Source organism: Cyprinodon tularosa, unplaced genomic scaffold (assembly GCF_016077235.1).
Source record: "Cyprinodon tularosa strain WSP-4 unplaced genomic scaffold, ASM1607723v1 ctg104, whole genome shotgun sequence".
Taxonomy (NCBI): domain Eukaryota; kingdom Metazoa; phylum Chordata; class Actinopteri; order Cyprinodontiformes; family Cyprinodontidae; genus Cyprinodon; species Cyprinodon tularosa.
This window is the reverse complement of record NW_024037827.1, coordinates 982,432-1,003,930: the sequence shown is the minus strand read 5'-3', so window position 1 is coordinate 1,003,930 and position 21,499 is coordinate 982,432. Positions and strand designations below refer to the sequence as shown.

Below are 21,499 nucleotides of genomic sequence, written 5' to 3'. Positions count from 1 at the left end.
GCATTGACTCATTGACTCAAATACAATCCCCCACACTAAGCATGCTTGTAGCGACAGTGGAGAGGAAAAACTCCCTTTTAACAGGAAGAAACCTCCAGCAGAACCAGGCTCAGTGTGAGCGGCCATCTGCCGAGGCCGACTGGGGTTCAAGGAGACAGAAGCAGAGATACAAAAAGCAGCTGTAAAAGGCGGCCCCGTCCAGGAAACACACAGCCAGGCAGACGAGCTCCAAGGCAGCTCCCATGCCAGAGGACGAAGAGAGCACATCCACTCAGTCACGGTCAGAGAAACAGGACCACACTGGAAAACCGGCCGATCTCCAACATCTATAAACAAGGGTGTTGATAGAAGCAGCACAGCTGATGTTTCTTTCCAGGATATTCGGCCTAAATCGTCCAAGTGCTGCCCTCTATGGGTGCAAGCGTGGCTACTGCAGGTGAATTCTTATGTTACACCATTAATCCACGTTTGGGATTAATGATGCGTTTAATAGTACCTTGGAACAGGCGTCTCAGAGTGACATAAACTCTGAGGTGATGGCGTTCCAGATTCCCACTGAACGCTCTTTTTCACCATAGTTTGTACAGTATGTGACCACTACAGCTATTGTTAGAAGTGAGCACTCTGAAAGGCACCATCTTACATAAACTCTCCACATAGAGTCAGGGGTTGGAAGCAAGTAATGACCGATAGCCCTTTTCAGGCAGCCACCTTATTTATTCATTTTTTTAAAATTTATTTTAAAGTGTTTTTAAAAGGTTTGAAAGAGCCAAAGATGGAGAAAAAGTTTGGGGAGCTTCCCTCCCTACAGTGTAAGTTCAAAAACCAGTCAAACGTATACTACATTATCACACCAGTATATTTATATGAATGCCAACAACAAAAAACATTATAAAAACATAATTTCATGTACAGGTTTACTTTTTGCACATAAATATTGTCCTTCTGAGGCTTTCTGAAGGTAAATCTGTGTTTTGAATTGTCCAATATTGTGTCACTAACCTAAAAAAATAATGTACCAGTTTAATAATGGAGAAGCTATTAGTCAGCTTTACATTTTTTTATATATAAAAACAATTTATTTTATAAGAATGTGTTTATTTAAGAGCAACTATGCAAATTAACAAACACCTTAAATCAGTCAATAAAAACAGTTTTTGTTTTATGTCTTAATCATGGTCATTGGGCTGGTGGGGCGGTGCCTTGGCTCCCTGTAGGGGCTAACCGTCACTGCAACTGATGGAGGTTTTTTTAACGCCGATGCCGATTATTTTGACAGCCTAAACTATTCTTGACAAATGTTGCCAGTTTTTTTTTTAAGCCAATTCTTTAGGCAGAAATCGCTTTTTCGTCTTGCAAAAAGTCTAAATTTAAACAACAACAAAGCTTTTTTTAAACAAACAGTGACAAACAGAGGGAGGGGCAGTGCATGCATGTATGGGTCAATATCGATAGAAGAAGAAAAAAAATGCTAATAGCTGGAAACACATCAGCTGGTGGATGAATGGGTTCATCTCCAGTCGTGAGGCTGCACATGTTAACCTTATACTGCATCAGCAATATGATGGAAACCTCTAGTGATTTTTAAACATGACTTTTTCACACTGTAAAACCAATGAAACCCATGCCTAATTGTTACCCTGGTTCATAGAATTATTGCCTGTTATTCAGGGATCCACTTCTTCCAAATGATGAACCTGAGCTGTTTTATATGCCTCATATACAAACATTCTAATTAAACTGTGATATAGATAAATACAATCAGTTTCTTTGTTAAATATTATAACTGATGTTAAAATGCCTATCCTGCATGTTAGCTGTAGGCTGCCACTGAGTTGGGAGCATTTTACCAAACATGTGGGAAACCTGAGGGGAACTCATAGTGGAAATCCAGCTGAGCTGTTTATTAAACCTCAGTTTGCACAACTGCACATGCAGATCACTATCACTACATCATATTGAAAAATGTGATTTTAAGGAAACTAAAGCACACTGATATCTTTTCTTCAAACAGATTTTTTTTTGTTTTTTTGTTGCTAATAATTAATTTTTCTTGATGTTGCCTCAGACCGACCTGCTTTGCTTGGAATTTGAATTGTTTGCTTTTATGTAAGACATCTTTTATTTCTCTTCTTCCCTACAGGTCTGCACGTTTTCCTCATCTTTTGAATTTTCATCTCATCCCTCTTGTTTCTGTTGGATTGACTGTTAAAAGGATCCAAATGGAGGCCAGAGGAAAGTACGATTTTTCCGCCACTTCGGATGACGAGCTCAGCTTTAAAAAGGGCGACATTCTCAAGGTCAGTGCATGCGATGCTGACAGAATCTGTCTCTGTGCTTATTAATCTCTGTATAAAACCTCCCCTGTCTCTGTTTCTGTTCTGGTTAGATTATAAACCATGAGGATGATTGGTGTAAGGCTGAGATGAATGGACAGGAAGGATACATACCTAAGAACTACATCGATCTGCAGACTCCAGAGTAAGAGAACGATGCCTCAGCAAAATGAAACTGCCTATGTAAATGGAATAAAAGATGCAGCGCAAAAACAGAGTTTTAGCTGAATTTCTAAATGAAATCATGTAGCTGTTATATAATACAATAAATAAGATGTGTTTTGAGCATGTGAGATAATAATGGGGAATCTCTGTTTAGTTGGTTTAAGGAGGACGCCAGTCGCAGCCATGCAGAGGATCTACTGAGGCACAAAACAGTCGGAGACTTTGTGATCCGAGGATGCCAGAGCTCCCCAGGAGACTTCTCCATCTCTGTCAAGTAGGTGAACGTGTAGAAAAGTTGAATCTAGACACAAGAACATTTTAAAATGTTTTCACATTACAAACTTCTATGTTTTTAAAATTAATTTTCAGTGAGAGGCCGACACATTCTCTCAAGATTGTAAAACTGAACCAAACGCTCAGAAGATTTGGATAAAGAAAGTTACTATTGCAAAAAAAAATAAATAAAAAAATCCTGTTATTAGTTTGCCAGGGTCAAGAAGTGCTTTTATCTAATGAGACCAGCGTTATGTGCCATCTAGAACACGGCATCTCTTCTGTGAAACATGGCGTTGGCAGCATCATGCTGTGGGGATGCTTTTCTTTACCAGAGATAGCAAAGTGGGTCAATGAATAGAGATGAATGAACGATTATTTGCCTATTCTGCAAGAAATAGGCAACTTTACAATCCATATTAAGTAGGGATGGAACGGTTTATGAAAACCGTCCGAACCGTTCAGTTCGGTTCGCGTGTGTTGCGTTCGGTTCATGCGCTGCTCCTTTTTCTCATAGGCGAAGCGTTTACACTCCAGAGCAGAAGGTGGCGCTACTGCGACCAAAGCCAACCACCAGTAGTAAACAAGAAGAAGAAGCGAAGCAGCGTAGCCGGGTGTAGCAGAAAACAATCAGTTGTTGTGGAGAATTGTGTGGGTATGGCGAGTGGGAAAGAACAGGAGTTGGAAGACGCGGCAGCAGCACTTTATAGGTCTGCTGTATGGGACCACTTTGCATTTAGAGTGACCTACGATGACGGCGGGAAGAAAGTTGTGGATAAAAGTGCAACAGTGTGCAAGCATTGTTTTCATAAACCGTTCCGTCCCTAGTTTGTACTGAAACTAAAATCTCAATTACAATGTATATTGTAGTTGATGATAAAGAAACTGATCGATTTGATTGATTGATTTGACTGATTGATTGATTCGAAGCTACCAGGAGCTATTCCGCATTAGCTACTACCAAAGCTGTAGGAAGGAGTTAAACATTGGGAACCTTACATCATGCTGCATTGCCCTTTAAAAATATATAAAGGTTTTTTGTTGCTTTTTTGTGCTGGAGGGACAAACAAATGTGCTTGTTTCAAATATTGCAGGAAACACGTTGCCCCCAACCTCACATACTGGTTCTTATGTCCATAGCTCCTCCCAGTCTGCACAAACACAAAGAGGAAATGTTGAAGCAAAGGGAAGCTTTTCTCAGACTCAGCAAAACCTGAGTAATGGCAAAGCATTCGTCATGGTCTATTGGATATTTATCTAGCATAAATGATGACTTTTCAATATTTAAAGTTTTACTTTCCTCACTGCCCTCTAGATTCAATTTTCACCTGATCAAGAGCCGTGCAGCGTAAAATCTACAGTAGATGTTAAACCACAGGAAACAAACAGGCAGAGTTCTGTGAATTTTAAATCAAAGAAATATGAAATAAAGACTTCTATCAGTACAGAAAGCAGTTAACAGAAATTATTATATTGTCCCATGGTTGCAGGTATATCCCTGTCAAACCCAAATAAGATATATATATATATATATATATATATAAATATATATATATATATATATATATATATATATATATATATATATATATATATATATATATATATATATATATATATATATATATATACCTGTTTTAAATTCCTCAGATGGAGCTGTAAAAATCTCTCTAAAAAAGGAATATGTGGGACTTTGAACCAACTTTGCTAGTTTATTTGTTATATTTAATGCTCTGAACTTCCATATCAATGTTTTTTTTTTCCATACCTGTTTACATTTTTTGATTTATTGACTTTATTGATCTCACAGGGGAGACATTTTGATCACTGCTGCACTTTAAAAAATGGAAATGTAATGAAAGCTGAACAAAATGAAATGTTTTGCATACACTGTGTATTCAAAATGACAATAAAAGTTGTCAAAGTCATTGCACAGCAACAACAGTGTGCAGAAAACCAGTTGATGTGTTTAATGCTTTCAGTACTGATAGCAGGTTTCTTGGATTTAAATTTCACAGAACGGTGCCTGTTTGTTTCCTGTGGTTTAACATCTAGATACTAATGCAGAGCTGTTCGCTTTTGATCAGATGAAAACTGAATCTACAGGGCAGAAGGGGAAGTAAACCTTTAAATCTTGTACATTCAAATTTTACTTCAGAGAAATATCCCACAGACCGTGGCAAACGTTTTGGCTCAGAATGGCTTATCTCTGCTCCAGCATTTAGTTAACGCTAAACTAGCTTCTAGTTGAGAAATTGCACTTTTTCTGCTTTGAGTCAGAAACTTGAATGAAAGCAGGTTAATTACTTGAACCCTTTGAATTTCATAAAGATCATTGACTTAATGCGGTGGTTTCCTTTCTTGTTAAATGTCTGTACAGCTGTCAGCTTGTAGACCAGTTACACCACAAATCAGATTACAAGAAAAGATGATTAAAAAAGAATGTTTTTGCGACTCGATGGCTTATTTTCAACATGCTGTGGCATCCAATGTTGTTTTTAATGCAGAAAATCTAATTCTTACTTTAAAGTTCTATTTTTGTCTGAAAATGATTAAATATTTCTATAAGACAAATCAACTTAAAGCAACGGTAGCCCTTTTTAGTACCATTAATGGGACGTTTCATCCCTTATATGTTGTAATAGGAGGCATGCTGGAACGAATGCCTGGTTCAGAAACAGTCATTTTTAGTTGGAAGATTGCAGAATACGGTTGCAGAGAAACTACATGGGAAGATTTTTGAATCTCTTGGTAAACCTGGGGTGGAGCAATCTTCCTGTGATGAAAAAAAAAAGATTGACCTTTCCAATCTGACACAAAACTAGACTGTAATTTATCTGAGTTAATTTAATATAGTTTTTTAGTTTGCTTGGAGTGTTTTGATGTTTGCTTTTGCATGCTGATTGGTCTTTTGTATGTTTTTACAGTTCAGAAACTTATTATTTTCACAAAAGTATGTTTGTTTGTTAAAGCAATCATGCATAACTGGTGCCCCAAGTTTCAGCTTAATTTAGATAAATTACAGTCATTTTTTAGGTCAATATTCAGCACTTTACAAGTGTGTATTGAAGCTCCCTATGGGTTCCTCTTCTCAGAAACTTGCCTATTTATCTTTAAAGGTTCAGATTCATTGCTGTATTAAATCAGGAATTTGAGCTAAAGGCATCAAACCCAATATGACCGTTACCTGATCAGATACTGTATGTTTTTAGTTCTCTAAAGTAGGATTTCATCTAGAGGGTGAATGTTTCTTTAGGGTTCTGCTATCAGATTCCAAACCATAGAGAAAGACTGTTTAATTTTTCATCCTTCAGGGACCTTCAGGTGGACTAAATCTGGAAGTTACAGGTCTAGAGTCATACTACTTTAAAGGTGCATAGTCACATTATTTGACTTTTTTATGCCAATTATCCTGCCTGGGTACACATATAAAGTTTTTTCTGAAAGATAACTAAGTCACTTTATTTTTTTATTTTACACGTTTTAAATCCCTTTGTGTATATTTACAATAATAACATTGGTATGATACTATATACACTCACCGGCCTCTTTATTAGGTACCCCATGCTAGTAACGGGTTGGACCCCCTTTTGCCTTCAGAACTGCCTCAATTCTTGGTGGCATAGATTCAACAAGGTGCTGGAAGCATTCCTCAGGGAGTTTGGTCCATATTGACATGATGACATCACACAGTTGCTGCAGATTTGTCGGCTGCACATCCATGATGCGAATCTCCCGTTCCACCACATCCCAAAGATGCTCTATTGGATTGAGATCTGGTGACTGTGGAGGCCATTTGAGTACAGTGAACTCATTGTCATGTTCAAGAAACCAGTCTGAGATGATTCCAGCTTTATGACATGGCGCATTATCCTGCTGAAAGTAGCCATCAGAAGTTGGGTACATTGTGGTCATAAAGGGATGGACATGGTCAGCAACAATACTCAGGTAGGCTGTGGCGTTGCAACGATGCTCAATTGGTACCAAGGGGCCCAAAGAGTGCCAAGAAAATATTCCCCACACCATGACACCACCACCACCAGCCTGAACCGATGATACAAGGCAGGATGGATCCATGCTTTCATGTTGTAGACGCCAAATTCTGACCCTACCATCCGAATGTCGCAGCAGAAATCGAGACTCATCAGACCAGGCAACGTTTTTCCAATCTTCTATTGTCCAATTTCCATGAGCTTGTGCAAATTGTAGCCTCAGTTTCCTGTTCTTAGCTGAAAGGAGTGGCACCCGGTGTGGTCTTCTGCTGCTGTAGCCCATCTGCCTCAAAGTTCCACGTACTGTGCGTTCAGAGATGCTCTTCTGCCCACCTTGGTTGTAACGGGTGGTTATTTGAGTCACTGTTGCCCTTCTATCAGCTCCAACCAGTCTGGCCATTCTCCTCTGACCTCTGGCATCAACAAGGCATTTTCGCCCACAGAACTGCCGCTCACTGGATGTTTTTTCTTTTTCGGACCATTCTCTGTAAACCCTAGAGATGGTTGTGCGTGAAAATCCCAGTAGATCAGCAGTTTCTGAAATACTCAGACCAGCCCTTCTGGCACCAACAATCATGCCACGTTCAAAGTCACTCAAATCACCTTTCTTCCCCATACTGATGCTCGGTTTGAACTGCCGGAGATTGTCTTGACCATGTCTACACGCCTAAATGCACTGAGTTGCCGCCATGTGATTGGCTGCTTAGAAATTAAGTGTTAACGAGCAGTTGGACAGGTGTACCTAATAAAGTGGCCGGTGAGGGTATATCTACGTAGGAGGTAAAAAAGGAGGTAGCCTACTATGGCTCAGCCAGTTGGTGCCGTCCAGGGAAGCGCAAATATTATGAAGACAAGTCCAAGACAAAGTCAGAAAAAAATGAATCCATATTTAATTCCAAGAGAGATAAGAATACAACAGCTGTCAGAGTAAAGTTTGAAAGTTGGTTTTTAATGAGGCAGAAGCTAAAGCTATCGCAGGCGTTCATAGATGGCTGCTAAGGTAATGGATACGTGGATAAATGTCTTTATTAATGCTGCTAGTGACAGCAGAATTAATATATTAATAGATTGATTGATTGGTCCCTGCTGTCTCCCTGTTTTTATTCCCAAAGAACAGGAATTTTGTTTTCCCTTCATGTTCATCTGACAGGAGGCTCTGGGGGGGATTGAATAGAACTGAAATGGCTGTCAGTTGTTTTATTTAATCCAACATATATATTAATGCTCTGAACTTCCATATAAGTGTGTTTTTTTGCAACATGTGTTTCCCACAAAACTGTTTACATTTGATCGCTGATGCACTTTATGGAAAGGAAATGTTAATTTACTTCCTGAAAAGCTTTACGAAACGAAAACTTCACAGTTTTTCAACAAAAGTTGTCTAAGTTAATCAATATCAGTTGGTATTCCTCCATGCAAAGCTGTCGCTTTACTGGGAGGCATTGCAGGACAGTCGGGCTTTATTTAATACTTGCAGACTTGTTTTCTGATACTTCTGAAGTCCTGCCAACAGGTGGCGCCATGTCTGCTCATTGTGCTTGATGCTGCAATTCTATTAAGGCTCAAAAAGAAGCCTGAACGCCACCAGGATGGAGGCTTGGTGTTATAATCTTATTTTGTTCATGATCAAATGTTTTTTTTTCTTTCTTGTATATATAATGAGACTATTAACGAGTCATACAAATTTGACTTGATCTATCAGACTTCATAAGTTAGACTTAAACAACTTTTATCATAATTTCGTATACAGAGTGTATAGAAAACAAAATTTCGTTTTGTACAACTTTCAGACAGTGAATGAGCAGCAGCTTAGCAATGTTTAAGAATAAGTTTCTCAGCTCATACCAGCAAACCTTGCCTAAATATACTAAATAACATATTTTAGATTGCATCTTCAGGCTCTTTGTTGAGAGCAGTCTGTCACTTAGACATAACTGATCAAAGTTTTGTTTTATCTATAAAAAATACCCAAAACGGAGAGTTTTACAGCCAAGAAGGCTAATCCCCACAGTGCTGTTCACTGAAAACTTCCCACCTCTAAAGGAAGACGATCCCTCGAGTTTTTTAGTTCTCAGATGTGAGTTTTAGATTCACTGCAGACTGTTTTCTAATCCTCTAAGATGCATTTTCTGTAATTAACCGTCTTTGTTTTTTATGCACACACTAAATGTGATTTGCAGTAAAAAGAAGAAATGTGAAATGCAGCAAACATTCAGGGAAATTTTTACCAGTTAATCACTTCAGAGAAAACAGAAGCCTGGTTTGAGGCAGCTGTGAATTAGAGTGTAGGCACTGCTAAACGGAGGATGGCAGGAGTCATTTACAGGCCTGAAAGCTAAAAATGGAAACTGATTTAGCAGAAGTCTTAAGTAGATCAAATTACTGTCAACTTGAACTCTCCCTAAAATTGGGAATCTGTGACAAAACAGGAACATTGTCTAGATAAATTGGATTTAGCTGCAACAGAAAAGGCCATGAAAATGAATCAAAACAGCTAAGTTATTTAGAACATTTTTTCCTTTTTATCAATCTTGTGAGGGATTTGCACAAACCAGCCAGAAAACTAATTTTTTTTAAAAAAATTCTTAATTTATTCCAAAAAAAAAAGTGTTCAAAAAATGATAAACTAGGCCAAAAAAACAGTGGTCAACAAAACAGAATTTAATTCAGGCTTTAACATAAAGAACTCAACCACAAACTGACCTAAAAAAACAAGACATGAGGGAAACTTAAATAGTGGCTGATCAAACCACTGTTGACACACGAGGGGGATAACTGACCATCAAACTAACAAAATAACTAAACTTAATTGAACAGATAAATACTGGCCAGACACTAAGTACTTTTTAAATTTAACTAATTAACAAAATTACCCACACTAAGAATATTTAAAGAAATGATAAACAAATTCCCCTTCCCATTACAAATGGTTTGACCCTCTGATTAGCCTGCAATCAATTGCAGCTTGACAAAACAAACAACGCAACAAATAAAGTTAACTAAATGTGTGCGCTGCAAAAAGATAACTTAAAGTCAGGCTAATGAAAATATATGAAATGTGCAACTCATGTTAAAGTTAGCACACAGCTTCAGAGTGTGACAGCAGGCTGTCACAAATCTATTAAGCAGTTTTGTAACCATAACGAAGTTGCAACACATCCTTGCTGCTAATATAAGATTTTGTTAGTTTCTTTTTGTTCATAAAAAAAATCTGGTTCACTAGCACAAGTATTTCTTTTTACACTTTAAGATAAAACAAGATGTGACTCATCTTTTTACCCTTTAAATTCCCCTGAGACTGGCAGACTTATACTGTAGCTGAAGGCAGCTGCACATTAAACAGGTTGTAAGTTCAGTCAGTTTCCTCTCTGACCAGCGTGTGTCGGACCTGCAGCGACGCTCGCTCTTAGGAAAATTTCTTTTTATAGCTGAAAAAAAAAGCAGTAATCCTGCGGTGACTCACGGTTCTCTTCTGCCTCGCAGCCTTAGTTTATCTTTGCAGAACTCACTGATCAAACTGTACCAAAGATTTTTAACTTCTATATTTATACAACAGGATATTACAGGTTCTGCACACAAACATGTTTATTAACTTTTACACTTACTGAGGCAATAATTAAGCAAAAAAAAAAAAGTCTATAGAATACTAATCCTGATTTAAATTTAAGGAGATCTAAATTGTTTTTCTGTTATTTATTTCATAATTTGAAATTTACAGATTCTGTGGAAAGGTAAACATTTGTATGGATTTAAATTGAAATCCTGTATAAATGAGGAAGAAGCATTTAACAATCAACAATCAGGAGTAAATTTTTCTGTTTCCTATCCTGATTTTTTTTTAAATTACCAACATTATTTTTATACATTTTCATGCTGAACAAGAATTATGACTGACTGAGCTTCTTTCTTTCTGAGAATGCTGCTGCGGTTTGATTTTCTGATGGAAGTTTTGACCTCTTGTTGTTAAAGCTGCAGTTCTGCAGGTTGACCAGCAGAGGACAATCCAGCTGAGCAAACAGCTGAGGCTCAGGGAAACTGGGACAGAGCTGGAAAGCCCAGAATAAACAAAAGCGACATATTTTCAATTATTACAAAACTAGTTTCAGTTTCAGCTATCAGTCCATTTTCAGCGACCTTTCTGACCTAATCTGGATGACTAATCCATCCGTCATAAAGATTAACAAATTCAGTCAAAGGTGTGTTTCCTGTAGAGCTTAAAATAAGCTTGAAAAGCTTGACTCTTAATCTGAAATAAATAAACCTTCTGTATTAAATATCATACAGGAGATGTTATGGTGCTCATAAAAACAGAAATTTATTTGATTATTTCTAGATTCAGTGAATGTAAACATTCATTAGGGCCTTTTAACTTTTAGGTTTTACTAAAACTAAAAGTTAATTTCCAATTTATTCAGTGCATGTTGTAAATAATCAGTTTATATAAGATGAAATTAATTATTTTTTCTCTTTTTGTAAAAAAGAAGATGGAATAAGAATCATTATTGCATCTTGATAAATACAGTTTATAATAAATATATAAAGTTATACCAATAATAATAACCCTGCTAGAGGGAATAAGCTCATGTACCTCCTGATCTCTGTAACACAGACTCAAGGCTGCATTTCAAATTCAAACTCAATACTTGTTTATTTTTTTTATTTATTTTTTAAGAAGCCTATTTGCGGTAATTGCTGCTGCATTGTCTTATTTAAATATTCCTCTGTACTTATTTTCCTTGTGTATTTTAATATTCTGTCTGTTTTATATTAAACCACATAAGCTGACCGAAAGTGTCTGTAAAGGATCCCATAAATAAAATCATTGATATTATTATCCTTATTCAAGATGATTTATGTTTCTGCAAATTTCACAGATTTAGAGAATATAAACATATGGGTTTTTACTCTGATGAAATCACTCTAACAGTTTTAAATCTCCTAGGATTAAAACAGATTAGGACTTAAACCAGTTAAACATCTACAGGAAGGTTAGAAAAGTTTTTCCAAATATTTAGGACTTACTTGAAACTTATGCTGTACTTTATTATGGAAGCAAATCGTTACCATATTTAAAATGAAAAAGCATTTCCAGAAATGTTTTTTTCATTTTAAATATGGTAACGATTTGCTTCCATACCTTTATTGAGCCCTAGATTTTTTAAAACTTCTAAACGTTAAGTTTTAAATTCCACAATTTCACATCTTAGTAAACATCTGGACCCTTTGGGATCCATCTTAGAATGAGTCTTTCTGTCGTTAGTTGAAGCAGTAAAATTCCTGATTGACTGAATAAAGCAGATATTGACAGAATTGGCTTTGAAGGGAATTTATTTAGATTCATTTCATCAACAAGCCTTTGTCATATAGTTGGATCAGAACCTCAGAATCTCACCATCATGTTGTTTTATGTTATAAAACCAAATTCTTGTTTTCTTTGTTGAACTATATTATATTATTATTATCTGTGTTCAGTGCTGCTTTCCTCTTCTCCCATCAGACTTAAACTTGGACAACCTTGAAATTTCATTTAGTACAGTTTTTCAGACTAATTGAACATTTCCATTCCATAAAGTGCAGCAGTGATCAAATGTAAACAGTGTGGGAGAAAAAAATGCATTGATATGGAAGTTCAGAGCATTTATATATATGGTGCTAATGTGCAGTATTTCTGCTTTGGTGTGATCAGTGTGATGCAGAGTCTGTTACATGATTAAAAGTGTTACAACATTCATCAGTGTGATGGCGGTGGGAAAGAAGCTGCTGCAGAACCTGCTGGTCCGGCATTGAATGCTGGGAAGCCTCTTCCCAGAGGGCAGCAGGGAGAACAGTCCATGGTGGGGGGGTGAGGGGTCACTGATGATGTCACGGGCTCGGGACACGCAGCGCTGGGATGAAATCAGTGAATAAACTCACTGGTTACCATTGTTCTCTCTGCTTTCTTCCATTATTCTCTCATTCTATTATTTTCAACCCGATAGCGATACTAAGGAAAATATTCGATACACGATACCATTTTCGATACTACAAGGATAAAAACAAAGTCTCCAAAATTCTACAGAAATATTTTCATTAATAAATAAAATACAATAAAAAAATACAATAAACAATAAGAACAATATTTTGAGGTTGTATGCTGTGCACAAAATTAAGCAAGCTTGATAAAAAACGTATAAAATTAAAATGAAGTGTTCCCTCCTTGGCTATGCTTTGCAGACATAACAATGACACTAACCAAACCGGTTAAGAAACAAAAATAATTCTCAGCAGCTGCACCTGTTACAGAAAACAAGTCTGAAACTGAAAAGTGCGTAGAATTATTCAATCACAGTGTTCATAAAGTGCATTTTCCTCTATTCTGCACTTTAGATGAATGACTGCTTAGGTGCCACTGGTGGTGGCATTTTTGATACTTTTAAAAACGAGTATTGTATCCGGATACAACGTTTCAGTATCGATACTCAAAAAAGTATTGATACTTTTGACAAAACTATTTTCTATGTCTGTTGCCGTCTTGATGTCTATTCTTCTCCTATTAAAGGACTTTTTGGTGTTTTTTTTCCACACCAGTCTGCCTCTACATTTCTTCCCTTCTTAAACCAAATCATGACAGATTTGATAAATGAAATAATGTGGAATTATTTTTTTTTTTGGAGGCCTATGACAATTAAACATGCATTTGTTGTGACATTATGCCTACAGCAAATATCAGGGCTCCCAACTAAGATCAAATGTTTGGGACCCAGATTAGATTCTTTGTGTTTTTGTGCACAAAATGTAATAAAATCTGGGATGGTTTTTATGAGCCCAAACTGACAGATTTTTAAGCAGGAATTAAATTCAGGGACGTGATAAAGTTTAATGTAAGATATATCGATTAGTGCTCTCCAAAGTATGGATACTTTGAAAAGTATCAATAGACAATATTCATTTGGCATGGTGTCAGTTCTAAATCAGAATATTATTTACATTTTTTTGATAAAGTTAATTTTAGATTTCTAGATTATTTTCGCATTAAATGAGTAAGACCTCCAACAACCTTAAAATATTATCAAATGTTGTATTCTGGTTATTTATTTTGCATTTATTTGAACACCTATTTAGTTAATATAATCTGCGATTCTGTTGCGAAACCATTTTCTATTTAGAAATTGAATAAGTTGGAGTTTTTCATGCTGATAAATATGTTGTTTCTTTTATTCCTTTAATTATTTGGTATTGTTCAATCTTTGTGGCAGTGAAAATGGTATCGAGTATCGTATATTTTCTTGGGTATCGATATCAAATTGGGAATTTTTTTTTCATGACAATAATATCAATATAAATTTACTCTTGATTTTCTTTTGCAAACATTTTCCGCACGGAATAGAGATCCTATTAAAAAATTGCTTAAAGTTTAGCTAAAGAGATTATAGTATAGTATAAATGGTGGGTTTGAAAGAGACAAAGAAAGCTGAAATATCAAACAATGTTCTAGAAACATCTATTGCAATAGTTGTTTTCCGGTCTAATAAAGGAGAACCTGATCAGAGATCCAAACCAGAACCAGTTTTCCAGATGTCAACTTGCAGTTTTAGAAAATTGTAAATCCATCTGCAGGTTTTATTTCTATAACTTAGAGGCGTCTGTCTGTCTGTCCCTCCTCAGACACGAGAACGACGTCCAGCACTTCAAGGTGATGAGAGACAATAAGGGCCAGTACTTCCTGTGGTCGGAGAAGTTCACCTCACTCAACAAACTGGTGGACTTCTACAAAACCACCTCCATCTCCAAAACCAGACAGATCTTCCTGTACGACGGCAGCTCAGACGGCAGGAATGGCCCCATGTCCCAGGTAATAAAAAGGCTCTTTTATTCTCATTTTCTCATTGAAGGAAACTATTTATGCAATAAATGACCATACAATCACTCAACCAGGCAGTGATTCTGTTCTACGGGTTCTTTGTTTGTTCTTGTTCTTGTTTCTACTAATCCAAAAATACATAAATAATCAGAATAGAAAATTGCATAAAGTTAAACTTTTCAGTTATGAGATTCTAATTTAAAGTGAGGAACTATTTGGTTTTATATGTTTGCCCATTTTTCTGAAACCTTAAAGGTAACAAACGTCACTGTATTTTTTAATGTGCTTTATTCTGTGAAAGGTGTTTTCCGTGTCTAAACCTTGAAGCTTTCTCTTTCTGGTTCCTTTTCCTGAAAAGAGATCACTCTGGAAAAAGTCTTTAAATAACACTTCATAACTGGCAGTTAATATGAAAGTTCAGAAATGTTAAAATTTCAATAGTTTAGAAAGAGTTTGTTTTTGTTTGTTTTTTCAGTTGTTGAGGACATTTTTTTTTTTTTTAGGAAAGACGGGGCCACCTGAGTGAACAGAAATAATTATTTTAGTGTCAAACCTCATTCAGATACATTAAATACATTAAATTGTGATTAAAAAGTCATGAGTTTCCTCATAATCAACCAATATCACTTAGTGATAGGGCATTATGTATATTAACTACACACAGAATGATGATTATTAGTATTTTTTGATAATATAAATATATTATTTAGGGCTAGAAACAACTAAACGGCCTAATAAAAACCTTTTTTAAAACCTGTTTAAATGTTAATTATTTTATCTCACTCAATGGTTTCTTTTGTAAATTCAAAAGGTTTCCTACCAATTATTTTTCAGATATTTCCAACTGAAGCTATCATGTTGGGAAACATTTAGATTTTGACCTTCCAGGTTGAGCTGAAAGGATAAGAACAATTTTTCTTCTGATCTTCACCGTCTGACTTCCTATGTGATAAAAACCCATTTGATTTATACGCGTATAAATAGAGACGAGAGTTGTTTATTTCATTTATCTCTTTAGGTTTGCATATCTCAATGAATCTCTCTTATCGGCTTCCTGTGTTTCCTTCCTGCAGGGGAAGAGGGTGAGTTTGCCTGAACGCAACTCAGCTGCAGCCGTTGCTTCATCGCCTCGCAGGGCCTCAGATCAACCCGTCAGCCAGCTGGTAGCAACTTTTCTTTCTACAGTCTAATATTTATACATCTTTATTACATAAGAAATTAATTTTTTTTTACAGCTGAAAGAGCTACGTAACCTTATTAAGTTTGGCTTGGAATTTTTTTTGTACAGGGTAAAAAAAACTTAAAGAAAATCTAAAGTAATTTAAAGGTAATTAAAAAAAAGATAGTGATATAAAATATAGATGTTACATTTTTCTAGCCAGGGTAAATCTAGTTGAGTCTTGATCTGGATTTTCAGTTTTTTGGGCTCAAACACAGTAATTTCTGTCTCAATAAACAACGCACTGATTTGGTGACTGTGATAAACTATGGTCATGTGTTTGACAGAAATATAAAGTTGTGTGTCGGCAGGATATGTAAAGACATGCTCTAGTTCTCTATAATCTGGTTTAGTGGGATTACAGTATCTAGATGCTCAATTAAACTGAGTCTAGAAGGGATCTTTGAGGAACTCCATAATTAATACATTCTCTCCTAGATTTAAACTGAATAAAGTAAATCGCTGCCAAAAAAAAAAACGGAACCAGTTTAGCACCCAAAGCCGCCCACTTTTCCGCTCAATCAACCAATCATCATTGGATTTCTGTTGAATGCCAGACTCTGGGTCTCTGTTTCTAGGACGACTTTAACCATCTTGACATGGATGCAAGAAGAACATGTATCATTTTATTTTTATTTGTTTATTTCTTCTGATTTTAGGTTAAAAATCCTGCCATTCAGGAGCGAGCGCACACCATTGGTGGACACACGGGCAGAAGCAGCCCTGTCCCCTCCGCCTGTCATCCTCGCCGCATCTCTGAAACCATGCCTCCACCTACGGTCAGCCTGGTTCTGTTATTTTTTAGTGGGAAACTTTTCATCTATTACTATTTTACATACAGTAAAAAGAACTCAGCAGTGATTTATTATAATTTTTTTAATTAAAAAGGCTGTTTTTGGCCTGCCAACCAGGGCAAAGCCAGGGGATGTCATAGGCAGGTCCAAAAAAAAACCCCTCATACTTTGTACATCTTACTTGACTGGATCATTTCTGGTGCCCAGATAAGATCCCCTGTCACTCAGCTTGACTGACAGGATAATTCAAACTATTAGAGTTAGCCTAAGGATTGCAGGTTCCTACTTTTGTTTATGTTTGTAAGAGCATCTGTTGGCTGAGTAAATAAACCCCAAAGCAACTTTTGTTTGCAAAAATTTTGTTTGTAAAAATTGGGCATTATGGATGCTATTTTTATGTTATTCTATAAATATTGGCTTATTTATGTCACCTTGAATAAATCTGCAATCTTTCCCTAAGTGCTTCCCCCTATGGGTCATAGGGTGTGTTTAATTTACCTCAGAAGAGGCAACTGGGAGGTAATCTCTGGTACGGTCCCACTGTTTAAAGTTTTCAGTCATATGGCCACTATCGCTACTGTTTTGGCCACCGTACTTTCCCAGCAGAATGTGCAATAAATCCCTGTCACTCAGACTCATGCCCCCATGGCCGGTCAGGAATTGGAATTCCCAGAATTAGTTTAATTTTCGGGTGGAAACTTTATACACTCAGGGCCGGATCTATCAAAGGTTTGCGTGTATAAAAACGTGAGCTATTTCACTGCGCACGCTAAAAAATGTACAAACTGATCTATCAACAGCGTGCTAAAAGGATTTGGTCTTTAAAACGTGCTAAATAGCGCCTCTTATCCATTTAGTACTTTTTCTGCAATGAATATGCAATATGGGGCGTTTACACGCAAAAGTGCGTCTTGTGGGAGGAGAACATGTAAATATATTAATTTAGCACTCGCAAAGTGATTTATTAAACCTGAAAGCAATTTTGCTAACGGTATCTGACTCTATATTTAACACGTTTCAAAAGAAAGTGCAAATGGTCTGTATGCGTAATTGCGCACACATGGCAGCGGTTATTGTCGCAAGAAGGAGACATGGAAATGAAGCAAGGAGACGCAGAGAACGCATTTTTTCACTCCGTGTGAATATTTTTGGAATGAACGAGGAAACGATCATCAAAACATATCGTTTATCCAGCATTGCCATTTTGGAGCTGCAATTCCAGTGATTTGCTCCTCACAGAGCGTCAGCTGTACTTGTTCCTTAATGCTGGTCAGAGGCATCTCATCTACTGTGCCCCCTCCTGTTTTGTTTGCAGATGTTTTGTTATATGCCAGTTTTTCTTTGGTTCGTCTTCTAATATCCTGGTATCTTCTTTTTACTTCATCCACTGTTCGCAAGGTTTCTCCGACAGCATTTACTTTATTACAGATTTGTTCACATATAGCGCTCCTCTGTGTGACAGTCACACTTCTTTGCTGTAGCTCACTTAAATGTTTGTTGGCTTCATCCACCAACACCTCCATTTCCATGGGGTCGAATTTCCTCTTGCGCCTTCTGCTGTCCAAACTCGCCATGCCGCAAACCCCAAAACGCGCAAAACCATCATTTAAATAGGGCGTCTCCAACAGTTTTGCGCCTGCCACCAGTTACGCAATCACTCTTGTTAAATCACCCGCAAACCATGGTTCAGTCCCTCGCGCAAAATTCCAGTTTGCGAGCACAAATTACTGCACGCAAAATTGGATCTTGATAAATCCGGCCCTATTTGTTAGCTTAGTCTTTTATTTAAAGTACCCAGATTTACTGCAGCAAGATGGCAGAAGATTTTCAACAAAAGTTGTTTAAGACGGCTATGTTTGCTTAAAAAACCTTTTTATATTAAAGGTATAGTGGAGGATGTTCTTTTTCTGGGTGGATCATCTAAATAAGTGGTCCTCCTAATTGTCAATCATTCTGGTGATATGTGTACGTAAGGCCGTCCTACGTGCTCGTCCCCATATTCACTTACCGGCGGTGAGTCTGACAGTGGAAAAATTTCAAATCTTTGGGAAAGTAAGCTTGTATGAGTGATGTAAATAGCTACTTTTAACCAGAGCGTGCACGAGGTGAAATGGGCTCGTGCACGCTGTTGCACATGTTTGATAGGTGTAATTCACGAGGACGGGTCTTTTCAAAAATCCTCCACTATCCTTTAAGGCAGGAGTATAATTATATATGTCCGTATTCTATCCACTAAACATATCAGATCAATTACTGGGTGGTATATATTAATGTAGGTCATCAAAACCTAATGATTGAACATGAAATGCTCAAATGTAAACAACAAAAATGGCCTCTCCACACTCAGTCTAATCACTCATTGAAGAATAGAACTAAAAATATCTGGATCCTCAAAACAAAGTGAGGAAAACAGATTAAAATCCATTGAAGATGTCGTACAGTATTGCTCTGCCCTCGGTCTTAGAAGCTTTTAAAATACAATCTGTGCATCCTGCTCGGAGCTCCTGTAGGCTTGGCACCGCTGCGCAGTGGACATAATGAAACCGCTGTGTTTGGTTTTGTTATGTTCGTTCAAAGTTTATATCTTTTCGGAGGACGACATGTAATATGGGGGTAACTGAGTTCAGCTTAACTCTCCATCTGACGCTCCTCAGAGACAGACCACTCAAATGAACTGATTACAGGGGGAATTCAGATCATTTCATCTAAAATCAGAGGCAAATTGTACGTGTTATTAAAGGTTATAAATGTTGGTCTCTCTAATTATGTTATAAATCTTAGCCTTTAAAGACAATGTTTTTGATTCAGTTCAGTTAAACTGAAGAAAGCATCCTAAAATTAAGTAAATTTGACTTTTTAAGTCAAATTTGAAGTCAAATTTAGCCATATTTGTTAGACTTCTGTAAGATTTTTGTAAGTTGAGTAATTCTGACTCACAACTTTATGTTTTTTTTCCTCAATAACTTATGGTAAAGTTAATTAAACATTTATAACTTAAGTTGTAGAGTATCATCTTGTGGTGTTAAATGTTTTAAAAGTTGTGAGCTAGGTCATATATGAGCTGCCTTCATGATGGTAATGATCATTTCCCCCTTTCCAACAGCGATCGTCCACAGTGCAGGTGAGGGCGCTGTACGACTTCACCGCTGAGGAAGACGACGAGCTGGGGTTTAGTGCCGGTGACATCATCGAGGTGTTGGATCGCTCAGACAATTCTTGGTGGAAAGGCAGGCTGCGGGGGCAGAGTGGGTTGTTTCCTGCAAACTACACAGTACAGATATGAGGAAAGGCACCGTGGGCGAGGCTTTAGCTCCACACCAATCTGCAGACGGGAACAGTCGTCATCGGGTGTTTCTGAAAGTAACACCCAGCTCTGCACTGCAGTGGACTGTGGGTTTATAGATACATGGCTACCCAGCGTGGCTTGTTCAGGTTTTATTGAACGTTTAATTCTTGGGGGTGATAGACACACCTGCAGGATGGTTTCTGAAGAGGAAGTGCTGCAGATGCCACACTTTTTTTTTTTTTTTTTTTTTTTTTATTACAACAAATGTATTAAAAATGTGGCAAAAGGTATTTATGAGTTGAAAGCTTGTCTGATTACAGCCTGATCAACGGCTTTATGAGTGCATGAGTATATTTCCTTTCTGTCGCCTACATGTATGGATATTTTAATTATTTGTCAATTCTACTGAAATCAGTCTGTTTGTTTTATTCAACTCCAATTTTTTTGTTTTTATAAACATCCGTCTCAGCTTTTCTATTTTTGTCTGCCTCATTCAGCTGCATACATTAGCATGTTAAAAGGAGTAGGTGGTTTCAAAATAAAAGCCCTATAGACCTTCAACCTTGTGTTAGAAGGTTTTTCTGCTTTAAACTTTTTTTGTGCTGCTGTAAGGTTTATTTTTTCCCAACTTTAATAAAGAAATGCAGAAAAAGATACTTTTTTTTTCTTCATCCTGACATAATTTTCTCAGATTTAGTTACACTATTCCTTCACAAAAAAAGATTTTACACAACAGCTGTATTAGTTTAATTCTAACCATGGTGGTGAAATTTTAATAAAGCTTTTATTTTTATTAATGCATATTTGTACCTTTCTTTATTTTTATAGTCTTTTTTTCAGCTGTTACCATGAATACAGTCAAGTCTTAAGTACTGCAGTTGTAGTTGCTTTGTATGCAGAACCGTCAAAAGGAGCTGACCGCTGCACATATTTTGATGACATTTTAAAATCAGGCAAATCATTGTTCAAATCATTTTGCTGCAGAATGCATCGCAGCGTAAAATAACGGCAATGTCTTAGAGACAATATTTTATTGAAATGTATCAAAATAAAACAGGTTACGGTATTTTTACTGTATTTAAACATTTCTCAAATAAAATATCTTGTTACAACTAATCTTTATTCCTTTTTAGTAAACAACTGTTATGCTGGGTGGCAAAATGTTTCACAAAGAGAATTACATGTTTTACTCTGACAGGATGCTTCTCTATGTTCAGCATAGATGGGAAGAAACGAAGTACAAATACTTCATTACTGTACTCAAGTAGATTTTTCTGATATTTTTACTTTACTTTACTACTTATTTTTATGGCGACTTTTTACTTCTACTCCTTACATTTTTACACAAATATCTGTACTTTCTACTCCTTACATTTTAAAAAATTGGCTCGTTACTTTAGTTTTGAATCATTTCAATGGAGTTACCGTTATTATTTTTCACGTCATCAATACCAAATTCAATCTAATTGGATGGGAATCTACGTTGCATTTGACGCACCACTACAAGATGAATCGACAGATTCGGCGGTATTCATTGGCGGCAAATCATTGCAGCTTGGTGGCGGTGGCGTTAGCATAGTAGCATGGACGACGA

The 21,499-nt window shown here is 36.8% G+C and overlaps 1 protein-coding gene across 4 annotated transcripts in view; it reads left to right on the top strand.

The window, feature by feature from the left end:
- The window catches only part of grap2a (GRB2 related adaptor protein 2a), a 68,307-nt gene extending 47,908 nt beyond the window's left edge, over positions 1 to 20,399 (top strand). For all 4 annotated transcript variants that reach the window (XM_038282500.1, XM_038282483.1, XM_038282492.1 and 1 more), the window contains 7 exons: positions 2,144 to 2,300; positions 2,390 to 2,481; positions 2,656 to 2,775; positions 14,411 to 14,597; positions 15,680 to 15,769; positions 16,485 to 16,604; positions 19,723 to 20,399. In XM_038282500.1, coding sequence (XP_038138428.1) covers positions 2,223 to 2,300; positions 2,390 to 2,481; positions 2,656 to 2,775; positions 14,411 to 14,597; positions 15,680 to 15,769; positions 16,485 to 16,604; positions 19,723 to 19,902 — 867 coding nt within the window. In that variant the 5' untranslated portion in view covers positions 2,144 to 2,222 and the 3' untranslated portion in view covers positions 19,903 to 20,399. The remainder of the gene's footprint in view (positions 1 to 2,143; positions 2,301 to 2,389; positions 2,482 to 2,655; positions 2,776 to 14,410; positions 14,598 to 15,679; positions 15,770 to 16,484; positions 16,605 to 19,722) is intronic.
- The last annotated feature ends 1,100 nt before the right edge of the window (positions 20,400 to 21,499 follow it).